General features: G+C 39.7%; 2 protein-coding genes across 11 annotated transcripts in view; both read left to right on the top strand.

Moving 5' to 3' along the window:
• TRERF1 (transcriptional regulating factor 1) overlaps nucleotides 1-2,582 on the top strand; it is a 94,282-nt gene extending 91,700 nt beyond the window's left edge. For 8 of the 9 annotated variants that reach the window (XM_087963189.1, XM_087963193.1, XM_087963196.1 and 5 more), the window contains one exon: nucleotides 1,848-2,315. In XM_087963189.1, the coding sequence (XP_087819315.1) occupies nucleotides 1,848-2,169 (322 nt within the window). In that variant the 3' untranslated portion in view covers nucleotides 2,170-2,315. Of the gene's footprint in view, nucleotides 1-1,847; nucleotides 2,316-2,504 lie in introns of those variants that run through there. The other variant, XM_087963217.1, reaches the window with a different exon arrangement.
• Nucleotides 2,583-11,031: 8,449 nt separating this feature from the next.
• MRPS10 (mitochondrial ribosomal protein S10) lies at nucleotides 11,032-18,688 on the top strand. Of its 2 annotated transcripts, XM_026683242.2 has the most exons (7): nucleotides 11,032-11,094; nucleotides 13,061-13,119; nucleotides 13,227-13,299; nucleotides 13,534-13,673; nucleotides 15,684-15,792; nucleotides 17,298-17,387; nucleotides 18,336-18,688. In XM_026683242.2, exons 1-7 carry the CDS (start codon nucleotides 11,050-11,052, stop codon nucleotides 18,420-18,422), a joined length of 603 nt encoding a protein of 200 aa, XP_026539027.2. In that variant the 5' UTR covers nucleotides 11,032-11,049; the 3' UTR covers nucleotides 18,423-18,688. The 2 variants fall into 2 exon arrangements, with proteins under 2 accessions (XP_026539027.2, XP_087819279.1); XM_087963153.1 differs by lacking the exon at nucleotides 13,061-13,119.
• The last annotated feature ends 1,846 nt before the right edge of the window (nucleotides 18,689-20,534 follow it).

Genomic DNA, 20,534 nt, shown 5'->3' on the forward strand with positions numbered 1-20,534 from the left:
CAACAAAGTAAGGAAGTTGCCTTAATAAGAGTAATTCTAATGCAGCCTGAACCAGTGTGGTACCCAATCATACTTCCTGGGAATTCTGGGAATTGTACTTCTAAAGTATCCAGAGGGCAACAAGGATGCAGAAGACTGTCCCAAATCACTGTATAATAGAGTAGTAAAATATAATATGTACAATTTAAACAATGTTAAGGTGTCATAAATCAAACCTAACCCTCTTTTGGCTGGAAGTAGAGGTGGAATTCATACTGTATATCATGTGGTTTGTTTCTGTTTTAGCTTAATATGACATGTCAATCCAGCCAATGCTGTTTACAAACCACAATTTTTATTTACTGCATACCACAGGTTTACTCAGATTTATGCTACTTTAACCTGAGATCTGCATCTTTAGCTGGGATTAAGGAAGCTGAGCAAGAGACACTAGTTTTATAGCCCTACTGAATTATTGAGTAATATTGTAGAAAACTCAGCATTCTATTTTCAAAGCTATAAAATAGAAACAAAGAAGTATGCCCTTGAAAGTTTTCAGCCTCACAGACTTCAAATGTGTAGGATCCCCCTATTTGGGCAACAGGATTAGAATTAAGAGAATGTATCTGACTATATGCTTAGCCAGGAATTTCCTGTTTATGCCACATTCTTTCACTTTTTAACCATCCATCTCCCTCATAGAACCACTTCTCCCCCAAATAATAATTCCCATAGCTTATTTTTTTTTTGAGGTGGGTGGGTATTGTTTTGAAATAATTGTGAATTGAAATTCTGGCTGGTCTCTTGCAAAATCCCTAGGGACGTACTACATGCTTCTGATTAGAGATATACATGAAACAAGTGTTTTGAAGTTGAACAAGACAGCCCATGCATTCTTGCTTATGGTAGCCTGTAACATCTCAAGAGCATGCTTCTCTGCCATCCTGTTAAATCATTCTGTATAATACAAGTAGTCCTCGAGTTACGAATGTAATGGAACCTGCCCGTTCCATTCATAACCCGAGAATTCATGGGAGTGAATCTTGTACCTTAAACGGGGTTACTACCTCCAAGAATTCATGGGAGTGAATCTTGTACCTTGAACGGGGTTACTCCCTCCTTTCGTCCACGCATTCGTCAATCGAATGCAAGACTCGTTAAATGAACATGAGGTATTTCAGGGTGGGAAAGGTCATGGGTGGTTTAGTGATGGAACAGGTCACCTGCCTAAGACCAACCAAGGTCTTGCTGACCCACTGAAATACCTCATGCTCCCCACAATTGCTTCCCCCGATGTGCTGGGTCACTTGTGAAGATCTAGCAAACAGTCTCCTCCCCAGTCTCTCAGCTGCGTGCACCCTTCTGCAGTTCTTGCCCAGTAGATTCCTGGCTGAAAAGAAGCTTCTGAGGGGCGAATCCGATGCTCCCTTTGGCCCTCCACGGTCCTCCCCTGACCTTTGCAGGCCGAAATGGAGCTTCGGCAGGCCAGATCCAGAAGCTCCATTTCAGCCTGCAATGGGCCAGGGGAGCTCTCTGGATGCTTCTGAGGGGCGGATCCATTTAGGCCGGCAATGTGCAAGACGAATGTTGCAAAGCCTCTGGTTGTTCGTAAGAATGAACAACTGCCGTGCTGCTGCAAGATTCGTAATTTCGGGACTTGTTTGCAAACACTAAGGGCACTTATTGCGTAACTTCAAACATTTGATAAGGGAACGCTCGTAATTCAGGAATTACCAGTATCTTATCAGCAGTGAAGGATCAACCCCTTCTTCCCTAGAAGGAATGTAATTCTTGGAGAAAAGGTAATATACCTCTGTAATTTCTACAGACTCCTTCCCCCCCCCCCCTCCCTTTTCATATTGTATTAGGATATTTTTCAAAATCAAAAGTCGCAATGCTCATATGAAGACCCATCGCCAGCAGGAAGAACAACAGAGGCAAAAAGCCCAGAAGGCTGCTGTTGCAGCCGAAATGGCAGCCACAATTGCAAGGACTGCTGGATCACCAGGGCACAGCTTGATTCCCCTGGATAATTTAGATTTGATAAAGCAAGTCGAACAGGGAGACGACCTTGGCAGCGATGGTGTACAGGAACTGGGAGAAGTAATTGACAGTGCTGAAGTGATAAACCCCAGCCTCTTACTGGATGAAGAAGAATCAGAGTTGCTTCAGGATGATGTTGAGCTGTAGACAAAATGAGCCACATCTGTAACATTACAGATACCAGTTGAAATCAGTTTCCTCCAGTGAAAAGACTATATTTCTCACTTCCCTTTTATTTTAAACTGTTTCTATAGCTGGATTCTTAAATCCAGGACTGGCTAAACACATCTGTTTTGTGACGTTCTTTCTTTTCTTTTCTGTTTTAAAAGTGGAGGGGAATTGTTGTTTTCTAAAGGAATCTTGTGTAATGTATTAGAATCAAATATTCTGAAAAGTCCATATATCTTAAAACTTTCAAAAGAAACATCATATTATTTCAATTCCTCAGGAGACTTTCTTTTGTTTACCTCTGTTAATTCTAGCTTCAAAAAAGCCTGGAATAGGACTATGAGATGGCAAAAATAAGTCAGTGATACCTGCATCTTCAACCCAAGATGGACTAGAGCAATCTAATATGGTCCTTCTGCTTGGGCCTATAATCTAATTCAATTATTTCCTCTCACACCAAAGCTTTGACACCAAATGAAAATTCTGAGGAGATCTTGATTGTCTTTCCTAACAAGATTTAAATGGATGTTCTGTTTGCTTGGGCACAGACAGATTGATAGCAATATATCCTGTTCTGCTTTACTCAGATCTGGAAGGAAGAAACAACCATGAAATCAGAAGGAATTACTAGATCAGAAGTGTCAAACCCAATCTTGTCGCGGGCTACTTTGGGATTTTGTTTGCCCTTAGGGGGCCAGGGTGGGTATGGCCTGATCGTTATGGCTGACTGGATGGGTATGGTCAGGCCGGGCTGGCAAAGGGCTAGTCCCTTGCCATCTCTAGGACGGCCCGTGGGCCAACTCCGTGGCCTATTGTGGACCAAATCTGGCCCTTGGGCCGTGTGTTTGACACCACTGAACTACATCATTCCTCCAAGCAAAAGTTTTTATTATCACCAAATCTAATATGTATACAGTTGTTTCTTTTCAAGAGTTCCCATAATCATAATGCATACTTCAGAGCTTCCAATTTAGGAGATTCAGAAGGAACAGGGTCAGCGAATGTAGGAACATCTGGGAGATTATAGATAGACTTTTGATTTTACAGTGACAGAATGGCTGAAGCAAACTCACCAGCTTTTCATAAAAATAGATTCCTGGATTGCATGTAATTTAATGATAGTTGTAATGAAGTATAGCCTATTTATATAGTAAATCAGTTACTAAAAAAGTTGTCGAAAACATAGGTACAATATGCTATCTTTAGGTTCACAGCAGTGTTTTCTTGAAAAGGTGCAATCAAAATTTTTCTCACAGAAAAAGATCCCTCTTCAGATAAATATGTGTGTGTGTGTGTGTAGGTCTAGGTGTGTTCAGGTCTTTTCCCGTGTAGGATTAAGAGTATCTTGGCGACGTTTCAGTGAGGTCCCACTCGCCATCCTCAGGCTGGTGCTTTCGGCTTCGTGCCAGTGCAAGCAGTGCGTGATCGGAGCTGCTGTCTCTCTATAAATACAGGTAGTTGGGGCTGGTGTGCTGGGCTGGTTGGCTGCGCTGCTGCCTCTTGATTGGTTGATGGAGTTGATGTTGGTATAATGGGCTGTGTGATGGCCTTGTGAGTTTTGTTGTGGAGATATCCTGGATCTTGTGCTGTAATCTCCTGGTCCTGAGGATGGCGAGTGGGACCTCGCCGAAACATCGCCAAGATACTCTTAATCTTACATGGGAAAAGACCCGAACACACCTAGACCTACATACCTGTACCCAGGAAAATCTACGAATATGAATATATATATATATATATTCATATTCATCCAAATAGAAAAGAATGGTTTTACATAGTGTATAATTTGTTGATGAGGTTAGTGTAAAATGAATTTAACACTGCACTTTTTATGCCTGCCAGTTGTCCTTTCAAAACTCACAGGTTTGAAACTGAAAATAAGCCCAATAACATTACACAACTTTGGGAGACCTACATTGTGTTTACGTGTGAAGCTTCTCATTTTAATTATGCAACCAAAATACAGAACCATACTTAATGTTTTAACTTTGAGTTTTCACTTTGATAACTATTTTGAAACTCGGATTTCTTTTCATTTTGTTTTTATGTTGCTATTTTAGTAATACGTGAGGCTGCAAATTTAAGTACAAATTTAATCTCATCCAGTACGGTAATTATGGTTGTTTCTTCCCTTTCCTGATTTTGTTACCTTAGTTTTTAATATATACAGAGTAGTGTTTTATGATAATCTTGTGCTAAACCAATAATGATCAAAATCTTCCCCTTCTCTTCCTCTCCTATTGTGCTTGAGAATGATTATATGAATCAGTATGGTCAGGTTTGGAATATCTTAGCTAAGCAACTTTTTTAACATCAGGAATGGGTTCAGTTTATAATATAATTCTCTAGCATAATTTATCAGTGAACAAAGAGTTCAAAGTTATGTGACAGCATAAAATGATTCTGTTTGCATAATCATGGATATTTTCATGAGAGCCAGATTTGATTTGATATTCTAATAGTGTGAAAGATATTTTTGTGGAAGTTAATTTTCTTTGTCAAATCCTAAAGTTCCTACTCTTCAAAGCTTTTCTAGCCATGGCCACCAGTGATAAGTGTTCTAGATGTGATAATTATTGTGTTCAAATCAGTTATGTGCCCAATTATAGATTATAAGCGCCACATGGAAAGTAGCCATGTTAAAATTATCAAAAATTTCCTTTCACCTAGTCAGTAGGCAGTAAAGTGGGAGATATCTGATGGCTTTTTTTCTTCTGATGTGTATTAATTCTTTAACAAAGAAATTGAAGAAAGTTGATTAATATGGTTCGTTGCACAGTCAGGTAGATGCTTATGTTGGATTTGGCATTTTTTTTTCACCTATCGAGGCCTTCCCAAGGACCTGGGATTGGCAGATGTGGATATTTGATGAACTAGATCATTCCTCAAAGCAAAAGTTTTTATCTTATCTAAAGATATTGTTGCAGGATGTAAGCTGTCCTGACTATTGCTTTTGCAATTGACCAATGGTAATTTTGTCAATGGTGTTCAAGTAGTGCTCCAGTTGCTTTGGGATTGCACCCAAAGAGCCTATTGCTATTGGAACTATTTTTGCTTTCCTTTGTCAAAGGTATTCTGTTTCTATCTGCAGGTCTTTGTATTTTATTAACTTCTCCAGTTTTTCTCTTGTCTCCTGGTACTGCCACATCCCACTATCTAGACTTTTTTCATCTGTCTTATAGACCAGAATTCCCCAATGGCAAGGAGGAGGGGGATGGTTCCCCATGCACACGAATAGCAAATGTGCGTGCAGACACAGCTCTGTGTTCCTGGCATGCACATGTACTCACTTAAATGTAGCATGTGTGCATGTGCTTGCCCCCTGCGCACGCAAGTAAAAATATACATGCATGCTCACCCGTGGCCCAGTTGCAAACAGCAGCCCAGAGGTTAAGGATCTCTGTTACAGACAGTTATGTCTGGGTGTGGCAGGTTTGAAACTAAAAATAAGCCCAATAACATTACCCAAGTTTAGGACACCTATATTGTGTTCAGGTTCTAAGCTTCTCATTTTAATTATATGACCAAAATACAAAGCTGCAATTACTGTTTTAACAGTTTTCACTTTGATAATATTGAAATTCAGATTTCTTTCTGTCTGTTTGCCTGTTTGTTTGAATTCTAAAGTCCCAAAGCTTCTTCATTTTCTATTACTTTTTCTCTTTTATGGTCGCTTCAGTTCTTGCTTGCACTTGCAAGCAAGCAAATGGTATTTTTTGCAGATCATCCAATGCACCATTGTTGTTACTTTGTCATGAGGTTGTTTGTAATTAGCTTGTGCAATGTTTTTGCAGCAGCTAACCAGGTGAATCCACTGTTTCTTCAGCTTCTTTGCAGTAGCAGGATTCGCTATCTGTTACTGTCTTTTCAACTCTGGCTTTGAATGCATTTATTGTATGCATTTGTTCTTGAGGTTTGGTCTTGTGCAGCTAGAATTAGCTTCTTGGTCTCTTTCTTCAACTTTCCTACTCTTAACAATTGCTAGATCTTATTATCTGTCTGCTATTTTTTAAATATTATTATCAAATTTACTTGCCACCCATCTTGCAGTTCAAAGCGACTTCAAGTGGCCTACAGATATACAAATATCTGACAATTATAAATATAAAAGCAGATTAAAATTACAAACATTAAAACAAATTGAAAAACATGAATTTGGAGAGGTGCGTTTGCCTTTCCTATTGATGCATCAACCAACTTCAGGACTTCATGCCAGCTGGCATAGTCAGGTTTTAAGGTTTTTTCTAAAGGCTTAAAGAGAAGGGGTGGATCTGATCTCCTATGGCAAGATTGTTCGAAAGAGCAGAGGCCATAGCAGAAAAGGCTCTTCTGGATCCCACCAGATGAAATTCATTGGCTGATGGGATCTGTCGTAGACCCATCATGAGTGGTGAGAAACAATCCCCCCAACAAATGGTTCTGCCCATTTGTTGCACTTTGATAAAAGTGTAAAGCTCACAATAGATAATGTCAAGCTGATCTACATTATTTTCATATAAAACTATAAGGCAGGTTTTTTTTTTTTACTTTCATTAAGAAGCTGGTCATTACCTTCAGGCCATTCATCTAAATAACATTAGGTTTTAGTGTTCCCCAAACTATGTCCATCAGATGATCTGGGTCTCAAAATTTTCACCCAGTGTGAAAGTTGTAGTCTAACATACTTGGAGCTCTTTCAGGATATTACAAATTTCTAAGTTTCCTTAGAATAAGTCTCTAATATAATTTTTCCCCTGATTATGTCTTTAGATTTATAACCACAGCACTAGTGCCATTGAATTGTATTCTTACAATGTACTGGAAGGTATTGGTAAAATTGACATTACTGCAATTGATCATTAGTCTTATTCATGATGAACCTAATAATGCATGGTTTCATTTTAAATTATGTAAACTAATTACTCTGTCTCCTATCTAGTACACTCTGGATATACAGAGATGTCATAAAATACACATTTTAACCTAACGGAATTGCAAAAGAATCCTTGAAAGAATATTGGTACTTTCATAAAAATGTTGTTGAAATATGCTTCAGAAAACCGGGAGGTGGGGGGAAGAGGAGGAGGAGGTTCTATTTACTGAAGTTTTGTGTTTATCACAGTTATTTCAGTAACAAATTAGTTAAAAAGTGTACATAACCTAAGAAAAAAGGAAATATATATTTTAATGGAGAAATCTTATTTTCAGAAGTATTTAACTGCTGATTGTTACAAAAAAGTTGTAAATTTCTGAGGTATAGTGTAGTGTAAAAATATTTGGTTTAAAAACATTTAGCATCATTTTTATTTTGTTTTATAATAAAATGTTTGCCTGTTACGGCTTAATTACACCTGAATTGCATGTGATTTAATTTCAGGATGTAATTGGTTCAGGTTTGCACTAAATGCTTAGTTTCATAATATATTACATGGGAGGGGGCAATTTCCTTTTTGTCTGATGAGATAGAATGAGGCATGCATTGTACCTGGTACATAATTAAAAGCAAGTACTGTGTATAGATTATACAACTTTTTTTTTGACAGGCAATTGTAAAATCAAAGGGATTCTGTAAGAGTTTGCAGGGAGAAACAGTATTTTATACTTTTTATAAGATATACTTTGTTTAAAAAAATTGTTCATGTGATGGAAAAAAATCTTTTAAATAAATGAATCAGAATTTTATTTCTTGGTTTCATGTTTTCAATCTGCGGAATGGTGAAATTAAAGGAGTCAACACGGTACTTTTCTGGAGCTAAACAGGATCAAATTTTGATACAAAAAGGGCAGACTGCCCCCTTCCCAAAAAGAGAGTTTGAAGCTGGCTAGAAAAAGAAAAAAACAACCCTATTGCATCCTTAGGGAAGAGACAATAGGTCAGAAACTCAGAAAATTATTAAATACTGTACACCAATCTAAGCCCTCTTCCCCCCAGTCATGTGATTCAAATTCCAACACACACATACATAGCGAAGTATGGCCATTGTTGGTAAAGCAAGCAAAAAAGATTCCAGAACATATTTGTTACATCTTGCTCTTTGACTTTTGCCAACAGAACTCACACTTGGGCTTCATTTCCCATGGCTTCTTGGAGAACCAAAGTTATAGTGTACAACAAGAAGCCCTATAAGAACAATTTGATTAAAGACCTCCATAATTTGCCTATTCCAGACTTAAAACCACATCCAAATGACCCAGATCTTCAGGGAAAATCCCAAGTTCCCCCCAAATGTAGTCACTTGGGATGATTAAATCTAAAGGCCCTACTTTCCCAGGAAAGTAGCACCAGCAAGACAAAAATCGGCCTTTCCTATAGTAATGTTTTTCACCTCCACATTTCAACTGTTCAAACAAAATAATGTGTAACCTTAATTGTGTTGTACCTTCAATGATTGGGTCAGATTAAGGGTGGCCATGAACTCCTGAGCTATTCCCGATTTCAGGTCACTTGAAGTATCCAAGCACTAACAGCCTTGGGATTTCATTGGTAAAATATTGGATTTCATTGGAGAGCAGTGGTTTGGAGAGGGATGAAACTGCATAGGAGGAAGGGCAGTGCAGCAGTGAGCTTAGTGGTTCCTTTGAACCCAGTTTCAGCCAAAAGGGTCTCGTATCCAATTCTTTCTGAAGCAGAGCCCCTAAAAGCCACAGATCTCTCAGATGACAACAGCCACCCCATTTCCCCATAGTTAATCACTGGTGGCAGTCATGAAGTCCAAGTGAATGCATACCCTTTTGCCCACTAGGTCTCAGTATACACAAGAAGTCAGCTGTCTCGTGGATCAGGTTTATTACAAACCAATCTTGTATTCAGAAGCAGCAGCAGCAGAAACCCAGTCAATCAATCAAATGTTTATTGTCAATGCACAACAGGTGTACAATTAAATTGATGGCTACCAACCATCCAGTGATCTGGTTTCAGGGGCAAATACAAAAGGACTGGACAGTAGGATAGTTCTGTCAACAATCCCATCTTTTGAATGCAGCCCACCCACAAATTGCTTCAACTTCAACTGCCAATTGCACCCTCAATGTACATCCTCTGTTCCTGCCCTCTTTTCTCTCTGCATCCCAATTCCATCTACCCTCAAACTTCCAAGGCCAAGGAATCCAAACATTCTTTCACAAACACCCTTCATAAACCACCTTACCAATTGCTTTCAGTTGTAGACATATAACAGTTTTGGCCTAGTAGTACAATCCGTTCAGTGCACCTCAAAAAGTTTTGTGTGTGTATTGGGATTGGGACATATACATATGTAATATTATACATATCACTTAATGAGGGAGCTGGTTAATTGAAAAAGTAAAATTAAGGATCAAAAGTATTTTTTAATGAAGTAAAACGTAAAGAAGGTCCTCATGATTATGTGAATAAGGAACCTATGCCAAGTGACTTCATGTAGCTGAGTTTCTCAAACCTTGCAGCCTTAAGAGGTGTGGGTTTCAATTCCCAGAATGCTGGTTGGGAAATTCTACAGCCTAAATTCACACATCTTAAAGTTGCTTAAGTGTGAAAAATATTGAACGTTTGACGTGTTTTTCTAAAGTTACTGGAAGGGATCAATAAACGCAGCTGGCGGCTTTGTGCTCCACCTTCTTCCGGTGTCTCGTGCTCGAACTCCTCGTGGGTGACCGTCTCGTAAACAGAAAGACGGTTGATCAAGTTTTGTGATCTACTGGTTGCTTTGGGATCCTGGCGTTTACACGACTAAAACCGATCGCTTGCACAAAGCACTTGATCGCGCCCCGCCCATTGAACAAAGTACAGTTGAATCCAAGCGTTTACCAGCTTGAACTCGAGCGGCGAGGGGGAGATCGAGGCAAGCAGGCCGTAGAAGCGCCCACCTTAGCCAGTTTTCTTTTCTTTACGCTGCAACCCGAATGTTAAGCTTTGGGTTCAAAACTGGGCGGAAGTGCAAGTAAAGCAACGTTCAACAATTCTGAGAGAAACATTTCGCCAATCACGGTCGATTACGGGATCATTCCGCCTTTTTATTAAGGTGTCAAGATTAGCGACCGATCTGAAATGTTGATTACGACGCTATAAGGCGATTTCACTATGGGGATTGTTCACACGAGACCTTCGGCTGCCTCACACCATTCTCAAGCGCGATCGGAAACGGCAGGTGGCCTCGTCCTTGCAGCGGAGTCTGGGCGTTGGGAGTGTAACCCCATGAGCTGCCCTACTATGGCGTAGTAGGATATGCATTTGGTCTCTACGTGTGGGCGTGCATAAGCGCACAATCGTGCCTACCGTCCCTATCCTATTGTCCCCAATTATTAGTTCCTATTTTTTATATTTAAACTTACGTTTATTCTTATTTCTATTGTATTGTAAGCTTTTGATAAATAAATAAAATGGGGGGGTCCCACTATAACTTTTCCTTTTAGCATTCCCTTCTCGGACAGATAAGATTCCTTGGAATATACTCCAGGACTGTCATCCAACCTTGAGTAGCGCTGCCCCGCTGTCTATAGGCGGCAGTCACTCAACCTGGTCACCGTGTGGTGCGTCTCAAGCCTCGCCCCATTCCAGGCAAGTTTGTCCCTGCAGTGCAGATTTCTCTTGGAAGCATTTGCAAAAAAAAAAAAATTAAGAATATTCCCCATGCGCTTTGGAAAGTACAGTAACTGGGTCTCTTTGTATCAACGGACCATCTTTTTTACACCGTCTTTTCCTGAAAGGGACAAGCTCGTAAACGGCTTAGAAAAACCTTTCTGATAGACCAGAAGGACTTACCGCCCCCTACTTTCACTTTTATAAATCGGTTTCCTGCGGCCCGAAACCGACGCTCTAGGGGCAAAATGCCGCTCAGGCTCTCTGAGTAGGGAAACTCCATGGTATCTTGGCAAGAGGAAGTTGTGGAAAGGTCGGGCAAGATGGCGGCGCGAGCGGCGCTGACCTTTTTAAGCCGGCTATGGCAGGTAATTTTGGCGTTGGAAGGGTTTCCGGGGATGGGAGGAAATTTATATACCTACGCGGGTTGTGTTAATGTTAATCGAGCGGCTGGGAAGGTTAGTTGTAGTTCGGTGCACCTGAATCGGCATTTGGCTGGGGAAGAGTGGTCTGCTTCTTTACAAAAAGCAGAGAACACCCAAATTGAGTGTTTGTATTTCAAACAAGCAATGGTAATGTGCTGGCACTTAAATAGCTTTAAATAATACCTCTTTGGTGCTGTGTATGGGGCAAATTTACCTTAAGCGAACTTAGATTGGTTCTAAAGGCACATTAGCAAAGGGAAACCTTGAATGTTGCTGTAATAAGTTAGAATGGTGCAGAAGTTACACTGCTACATTTGTATCAGAGATACACCCAAGATTTAGTTTACTCTCAGACAAGAAAGTTGATTGGGTGACTTAGGTTGTCTCCCTCTTTCACCCCAGTTTACTCTCAGGGTGGTGGTTGTGGGAAAAAATGGGGGAAAAGATGCAATATGCATCACCTTGAACTCCTATAAATCTGACTATAATAATGAAAGGGTCTCATGGATTTGAATCTTCAATTGAAATGTTTCAACCTTTTGTTGGCGATTAATGCAGAATTTTGAACTTGCCAACCTTTAGATTGATTCTAACCACAGTTTATATGTATTTGAATTGGACTGGATTAGACTGCAAAATAGTCTAAAGCAGGGATCCCCAACCACCGGGCCCTGGACCGGTACCGGTCCGTGGAACATTTTCTACCGGGCCGCCGGTTTGCTGGGCGCCGCCATCTTGTTTCGATGAGAAAGTGCTTCCGGGTGAGCTTTTCCGGTTGGAAAGCGGCGTTTGGAGTCCTGAAGGATCCTCGCGCCTTAGTTTCATTGAAGGTGGTGGTGGCTTCAATGAAACTAAGGCGCGAGGATTTGAGCGACCTAAGGCGAGCCGAGCGACCGTCCCAAGCCATCCCGAAGCCCATCGACAAAGGTACAAAGGAGGAGTTGAAGGTGGCGGGGAGAAGTGGGGGACGGCTGGTTGGCCAGTCGCTCAGCTCGCCTTGCCTTGTCATGCGTGCTGATGCCGGTACCGGGCATGCGGATCATTTTGTGATGCCAGTACCGGGCCGTGGCACAAAAAAGGTTGGGGGCCACTGGTCTAAAGGAATCTAAGGACCATTCTTTCAGTGGTCAATAGATTCCTTTAGACTATTTTGCAATCCAATTTAACAAAATCAAACTGAGCATAACTATGTTTTTATAAAATATGCACACATATAATTACTGCTCTCATCTTTTTACCAGTAGTTCAGTGTGGCTTTCATCAGTCCTGGGTGACATTTGCCTGAAAACAGACTTTAGGCTGACTTTTTTTTTAAAAAAAAAAAAAAATCTGTTTATTCAAAATTTGTGCTTATGCTTTTCAAAGTTATGTAATAACGTTCCACATATCAAGAGATCACTTCTGTAAATGATTACTTAAAGACTGATATATGAATAGAACTATAAACTCTAAAACTATTCTTGCTGTGTGTGAAGTAATAACAATGTTTCACCTCCCAGTGAAAAATTCTCTTACTATAGAAAGCACTAAGCACACATGGATGCCAAATCATGTATTCCTGAAAAAGCAACTCCTTTGGTTTAAATGGATGGTGAGAGACCCATTGGATATCAAGATGCAAGACTTCAGACTTGTTTAGTTATTCATTTATTTATCACATTTTTACACCACCCATCTCAGTTAAGCTCTTGTTGAAACAGTGTTGACCATGAACAAAATATACAGTATTAAAGATTCTGCAATCAAGTGAAGAGGCAGTTTGTAGATTTGTATTGGCTTTAATATCAATAATCTAATATTGTTTCCCTTTTCTACCTTTGTCTTTTCAAAAAAACCTGTACTTTGAGATCAAATTCTGGAAAATACCAATGACAAAGTACACTTAACTATGTACTTTTTATTTTTTTAGGGGCCAGAAAAAATTCTTGTAGCAGGCAAAGTTCCATTAAAGCAACATAACTTTCTTAAGTAAGTTTGCCACATCGAGTTAATGCTATATTAAAGCTGTAACTTCAGTTTTTATGACCAATGACAGTTCCAGACTAACTCGAACTGATTTTCTTTTTACTTTTCAGAAATAATCACTTGATGTGGGTTCAATCTTCAAGGGCCAACAATAATACTCAACAGCCCACAAAGAATCCATTGGTATGTGTGATGATTTTCAGTGTATACTTTTCCAGCAACTAATAAAAGATTTGGAAGAAAAAAATTAAGCTATGAGCTAAGCTATATTTGTATTAATTGAAAAAAGTGGGTGAATAACCATTACTTAATTTTAACATGTATTTGATAATTTGTACTTAAACCATAAAAACTGTATTCAGGGTGACATCTTTAGAGTGCTAATGCTAAATTATTTCTCTTTGCTTCCAAACTTAGGTATCTGTTTCTGATGAGCCAGATATATTATATAAAAGATTGGCTATTTTAGTTAAGGGGCATGATACAGCTGTATTGGACAGTTATGAATATTTCATGGTGCTAGCTGCAAAAGAACTTGGTCTCTCCATTGAAAAAATGTAAGTACTGTTGATCTTTATACTACTCAGTCTTTCTAAAGTTTTATTCTCAAGTAGATTAACTCACTGCATTACATACTCCAAATCTTATAATTCTACTAATTGTCCACTAATTGGCACAAAACGTAATCACCAAACCGGTAGTAACACCGGTTGAATATCACCCCTGCATTTATCACCTATATAGGCAGGAGCTGAAAGTCCAGGAGAACACCCAAGTCACGAACCAACTCCTTTGGGATGAGTGTGGCTCTATCAAGTGCAACTGCTGAGCCAGTGTTATTATGTTATCTAGATGCTTATGGACAACTTGCAGATTGGATTTGGTGCGATTTAATCTCAGCTTGTTTTCTTCCTATTCAGATCCTTCAGATATCAATTTAGGACTTTCATAGTACCTCCAGCTAGAGTAGGAATGGATAATTAGCAATAGGGATAATATTTAGACCTATGCAGGTAGTCCTTGACTTATAACTGTTCACCTACTGACTGTTCAAAGTTATAACGTCCCTGAAAAAAGTGAGTTATGACCATTTTTCACACGATCATTGCAGCATCCCTGTGGTCATGTGATTTACATTCGGATGCTTGACAACTGACTCGCATTTATGACGGTTGCAGTCATAACCAGATTCACTTAACAACTGTGTTACTAATTTAACAACTGCAGTTAATCGCTTAACAAATGTGGCAAGAAAAGTCATAAAATGGGGCAAAACTCAAATTTCTCACTTAGCAACATAAATTTGGGGCTCAATTTCATAAATTGAGGAGTACTTCATAGTGTTTGACACCACTCTCAGAGTGGTTTACAATGTCAGTATATTGCCCCCAACAATCTGGGAATTTCACATAGATGTTTAATAATATATGGGGGAAACCCATGTCCTGAGGTATTCTACATTACTGTTCCCAGGAATATGAATCCAATGATAGAAACCATTTGCTTAAACAGGAGTAGAATCACAGAAGTGGTGATTCAACTCAACTCCCAGTTCCTACAGTCAGTAAGAAAGGTATAATGATTGATTATATTAAACACCATTGAGAGGTGTAAAAGGGGGACATTCCCCCCATTTAGTCCATAAGGAAGTCATTGACCAGAGCAACCAATGCTATTGTAGAGCCAATTTGAACGCTTGAGTCTTAGGAAAAAGTGAGTCTTGGAAAGAGTCTTAGGACTAATTAAGCTATTTGAACTTTTGTTTGCAGGCTTATGAGCTAAAATAAAACAAGTCTTGATGTTATATAAACTGTTTGAATAATTGTTTCAAAGAATATTTTAAGCAAAGTCATCTTCCATTCTATCACAATTGAATTAAATAGAATTTTTTATATAATAAAATTGATATTTGCCAACCCAGGTATCTTGACATAACAGGTAATCCTCAATTTATACCCTGTTCTTAATGTTATAACTGCTGCATAACCCCAGCAATTATGTTCATATTTACAATCAGTTGTGGTGTCCCACAACTGATGGTGGTGTCCCACAATCACATGGTCACATTTTGTGACTTTTTTTGCTGTTTTCCACCTATTGGATAAGCTGGATTCAGACAGGATCAGGGGCTTGCTTAATGACCATGTGATTAACTTAACAATTATGGTGACTTGCTTAACAACCATCATAAAAATGATTGTATCATCGAATCTAGTCATGGGGTGACTTGACTTACGACTGCAATGACTTAAGATCAAAATTCTGGGCTCAGATGTGGCCATAAATTAAAGACTACCTATACTTTAAGTTTTATCTTTTCATTTATATGCATTGTCTGTTGCCTACTTCCAAGATCTGTACTTCAAAACATTAGATAATTTAGATCCCAAATGTAATTTAACTGCTCCATAGCCTGATCAGGACAGCACACATCCCCTCCAGACAAAGGCTCAGCTTACTCTGTTCTTTTTCTTTTTCCAACTTTCTACATAATTGCTATTATTTATATTGTTGGCTGTAATTTCAAAAATAGATGTCTACATGATTAAAATGTTATTATTTTTTAGAGAAAAGCCTCCTAGAAAGATAGAAAGATTAACGCTTCTGAAATCAGTACACATTTATAAAAAGCATAGAGTTCAATATGAAATGAGAACACATTATCAGTATATAGAGGTAAGTAAACAACTGCATGTTCAGCTAAAAAATAATAGATACATAGAACACACAGAAAACTGTTTTGGAAAAGAGTATATACCTTCTCTCAACAAGTTAGATGCCGTGTTTCTTCAACAATACGGCCTCCCCCAATAGGAAGTCCCAGCATGTTTTATAGTCATAAAATGAAATTAAGCCCCTCCCCCCAAATTAAGGCCTATATTAAACATGCGAAATGGGGGGGAATGGCGGGGGGCAGTGATAGCGTCCACCCGTCCACGGACAGGGAGGCAAGGTGACGGCAGCACTGCTTCCCTGGCCAGCAGGTCCGGCGGAGAGAGCCCAAAGTCGCCCGTCCTTTCCACCCCACGCCCAGCTCGTCCCCATCCCCACGCATCTCCAAATGCGCCAGCAGCTCCAAACACAGCGGCACGGGCATCAGGCAGAGGCGCTCAATCGGCAGGGCTCAGTTCGTAGGAGGACGCGGCACAAATCGTCGCCTCCCTGTCCAAGATGGGTGGGCGCTATCACTGCCTCGGGTGGCCTCTCCCGGTGGCCCCTTCGGGTTCAGGCTGGAGGGACTTGGGAAGGAAGCCAAGGTCGGGGCGGCCCGGCTCTTTCGCCTGGCAGGCGGGCACGCACCCATGGCTCGCTTTCCCGGCTCTGCCCAGCCTGCCCGGCTCAGGTGTGGCCCTGGCGGGATGAGTGGAGGGCCTGGCGGGGAGGCACTCGCTGCCTTGGCGAGAGCTCCACCGCCGGCAGGAGGGCCCGCCTGTCAGCTGCGCTGGGTGCCCCAGGCAAAGCTCTTCATATTCTGCCTGGCGCCAGGCAGGGATGGCAGCTGGGTGCTTCTCCTGGGGTGGGCCGATCCTGTGCTGCGGCCCCAGGAGATTCGCCTCCCCAGGTGGGGTTGGGCTGCCCTCTCGGGCAGGGGAGGCTTTGTTGTACTAATAGTAGGCCGTCATTTTTAAAAGAATAGGCTTTGCCTTCGAACGATGCTCGGGAAGGCGGCGACAGGAGCGCCTGAAGCCGTGTCTCCACTAGGCTCAGGTTGCAGGGAGGAGCCCTGGCTGGCCGCGTGTGGCTATGCTAAATGCTGCGGCGTTGCTCTAAACGCTGCGGCAGCACAGGGAGAAGGGAAAGCAACGGTGGCGGAAGGTCTCCCGAGACTAAGTGCCCCACCAACGCTGAGGTCAACATCCAAGCCGTCGCCACCCGCCTGACAGAGGATGCAAGGGGGGGAATTAAGTCACGGCCTCGCCGTTTTTTCGGGAGTCAAAAAAAAATAAGGCCCAGCCTTATTTTGTGAGAAACACGGTATTTGTTAACTTATGATATCAGGCTTTATATTTTGATACTCTGAATTTAAGTAAACTGAAAGAAAACATAGAGTGATTCAAGCTAGGAGAAATGCCTTATTAAGTCAGACACTATTTATAATTGTTACCTAATGCTACCTGTACATGCAGATTTTTCCCCAGATTATTGTTATCTGAAAAGTATAAGAGTGCTTTCTATTTCAGTTAAAGAATTTAACTGGTAGCACAGCCAACGTTTATTTGGAATACATTCAGCGAAATCTACCAGAAGGAGTTGCCATGGAAGTCAAAAAGGTATTGCTAATTGTGTTCTGTTTTTAGGGATGTGCAAAAAGTTTCATACACAAACTCTTCTAAGCATGGAGCAGTTGTTTTGGAGTGACCTGTATTCAAACCAAAGCATGCCTGTTCTGAAGTGTTTTTCTTCATATACACAATTACTTGCTTTTGTGTTGGAAGCACTGTGCACACAATAACACAGCTGCTTTGTTTCATGCAAAAATGATGGGGTGTGAGGCAGGAATACAAGATTGTCAACAGGTAAAGAAAGGCAGGGGATAGGAGCAGTTCTGTGTCTCTATGGGAGAATGCTGAGACAACAGCAGAAACAAGTAAGGGGACCAGGAAGATGGTGGGAAGATTGGGAGATTGATAAGCTATACTAGGCTAGGAGCTGCAGGGAGAGGGGCAGTGCATACAAGTAGTCTTCTACTTACGACCATTCATGGTTCAAAACTACAGTGTCCTTGTAAAAAGTGACTAGTGATCTATGCTTGCGCTTACAAGTGCCATACCACCTCTGCGGTCATGTGATCACAAATCCAAGTACCTGATAACTGACTTGCATTCACAATCTGTTGCAGCATCCTGGGAGAAAATATCCATTGGGGAAACTGGAAATCCTTACTAATTATTGTAAACATTGTAAAACAGGATCTGACTTGACTTACAATCACAATAACTTATGACAGAAATTCCAGTCCAAATTGTGGTTATAAGTTGAGTATCTATCAATTTCTAGAACATGATGATTTGCTTTGGATTTGGAAACAAAACATTCTCCTTGTTTATATAAAAGATGTTGAATTCTTAAGTTTTAATATTAATTAGACAGCAGAAGTCTTTTGCTACCTTCTTCACACATTGTGTTGGGTTTAAAAAAATAACCTACATAATTTAACTAGAGAATATACAAACTATTCCAACATAAGCATGTAACTATATATTTCCCATTGTTTTTAGACCAAATTAGAAAAACTTCCTGATCATATTCAGAAACCTGTTTGGGATGTCCTGCCTGAAGTAGAAGAAACCACAATTACATCATAGAAACCTGGACTCTTTTTTTATAATTTCCCTATGGGTTAATTAGGAAATCAACATGAAATACCGTAGTTGTTTTATAAAATTTACACCGATTTTGAAAGAGCCCTGTATCAGGGTACTTACGTGACCAAAACAAGTATTTCAAACTTTGCAACGAAAGCTTATCATTTTAGAAACAAAGGAGAGAAAAAAAGACATTTCAGCTGCACCATAATTTGGCTGAAAATGATAGTATCCCTGTATATTAATAAAGCAAATATTATACCAAATTGTTTATCAACATTATTTGAAATGATAATTTGCTCCAGTTGTTTTCCTATATAGATGCCTTGAAGAGAGAACCATCAAACTTGTAATATTCTATCACTAACTCTATAAACTGAAATATTTTACATAATATTTTTGAAAACATTTAGAGCATTTTCAATAGGAAATTAATTGTAGGATTCACTTACACTCTTAGGAAACTGAGGATGGAAGTATTTGTATATATTTGACATGCTGGATCATTTAAGTTCTGCTGAAAGGAATGGCCATATCATACTTTCTGTACCCATGATTATATTCATTAACCTCTATACTCAGCCATTAAAAGCCAAAAAATCTGGGGTTTTATACAAATATTTAATTTGCTGTTTAGTTTCCAGTTTCCTGAATAATATTTTGTATGATTAATTGTATCTTAATATTAATAAATAAAAGTTGTTTTAAATTGGAATTAATCAAAAGGCAAGATTAAAATTTAATTTAAAAATGTACAGCCATCCTTCCACATACAAGAAATAGGAAGTAAACTTTGGAAGCAGAACATAAAGCTCATTTAGAATAGCCATGATAGAAAGCTGATAGATTTCTCTAAAATCTAAATTCGACTAATAAATAGTGATACACTCTATGTGGGGATGCCTTTAAACACCATGCAGAAGCTACCATTGATCCAGAATGCAAGAAGCTATGTGTTAACTGACATCAGTTTTTAAAGTGTGTCTTGGAACTTGTGCTGGCTTCTAGTCAGCTGGTTTTGCTCCACAAACTATAGGTGCAACATAAAAAATCATTCCAAGAAAATCAATTCATACTCTTTCACATCCAGGAATTAAAGGGGGAATGAAACTAGAAGCACTGCTGACCTTTGGAAACATTCTTGACTATATTGATGTAGTTTCTTGGCTAAATGTGTAGTTTCCTGATCACATTTAGGAAAATGTCAGTTCCCTGATCACATTTAGGAAAATTCAGCTTTTTGTAGGGTATAATTCAAAATCAGCTCTTGATGTATGTTAATGTGTTTTATGATATAATCAGTTGTACTTTTTAATTAGATATAGCATGGATTTTTTCCCTATATAAGTAAATCTCCAATAGTGATTTTAATTGCAGTAGGATATAAAAGCAGTTTGATAAACAATGTATGGTAAAATATCAGAAAAAGATACTTGGTTTAAAGGATTATTTAATCAGCAAAAAAATTCCCGTTTTATAAAGTTTAAGCCATGGGCAGCAAACAAATACAAAAGAATAAAAATAACAGAAAGTCAAATCACTCAATACTTGCCAAAGGAGACAGTGCGCTACCAGAAATGATATGGCAATAAGTGGGAGGAGAAAGCAAGCTTCCTTTCTTGCAGTTCACCCTACAAACCAAACTCCAAAATCGTGCTTGGTCTCTGAAAGAACATCAATTCCAGAAAGAGGGTGGGGCTTAATCATCCACCAGGAGCACTACCCCCTGTAGGACACTTGGTTTTCCTATCCTTGGATTGCTATTTCCCTGGCACCTGGTGGATGCTACAAGGATCCTTAATTTGTTTTAGAATTAAAAGGCTCTTAATCTGATGCCCTTCAGACCATTGGAATACAATTACAATTCAAAGGCACCAAGATTTACTATTACAATGCTTAGAATTATGGAAGTTGCTGTTCAGTAACTTGCAAGACTTGGGGCTGGAAAACATTGTCCTATACTATTTCAGAAGTCCACTTCTAGCTAAATTTTTGTTTGTAATATACAGAATAACAGTTGGAAGGGACCCCTTTGAGGTCTTCTAGTCCAACCCCTGCCCAAACAGGAGACCCAGACAAATGACACTGCAATCTCTTCTTAGAAACCTCTAG

The sequence above is a fragment of the Notechis scutatus genome, chromosome 1 (assembly GCF_049901735.1).
Source record: "Notechis scutatus isolate UNSWTSFEM ecotype Mainland chromosome 1, rNotScu1.2, whole genome shotgun sequence".
Taxonomy (NCBI): Eukaryota; Metazoa; Chordata; class Lepidosauria; order Squamata; family Elapidae; genus Notechis; species Notechis scutatus.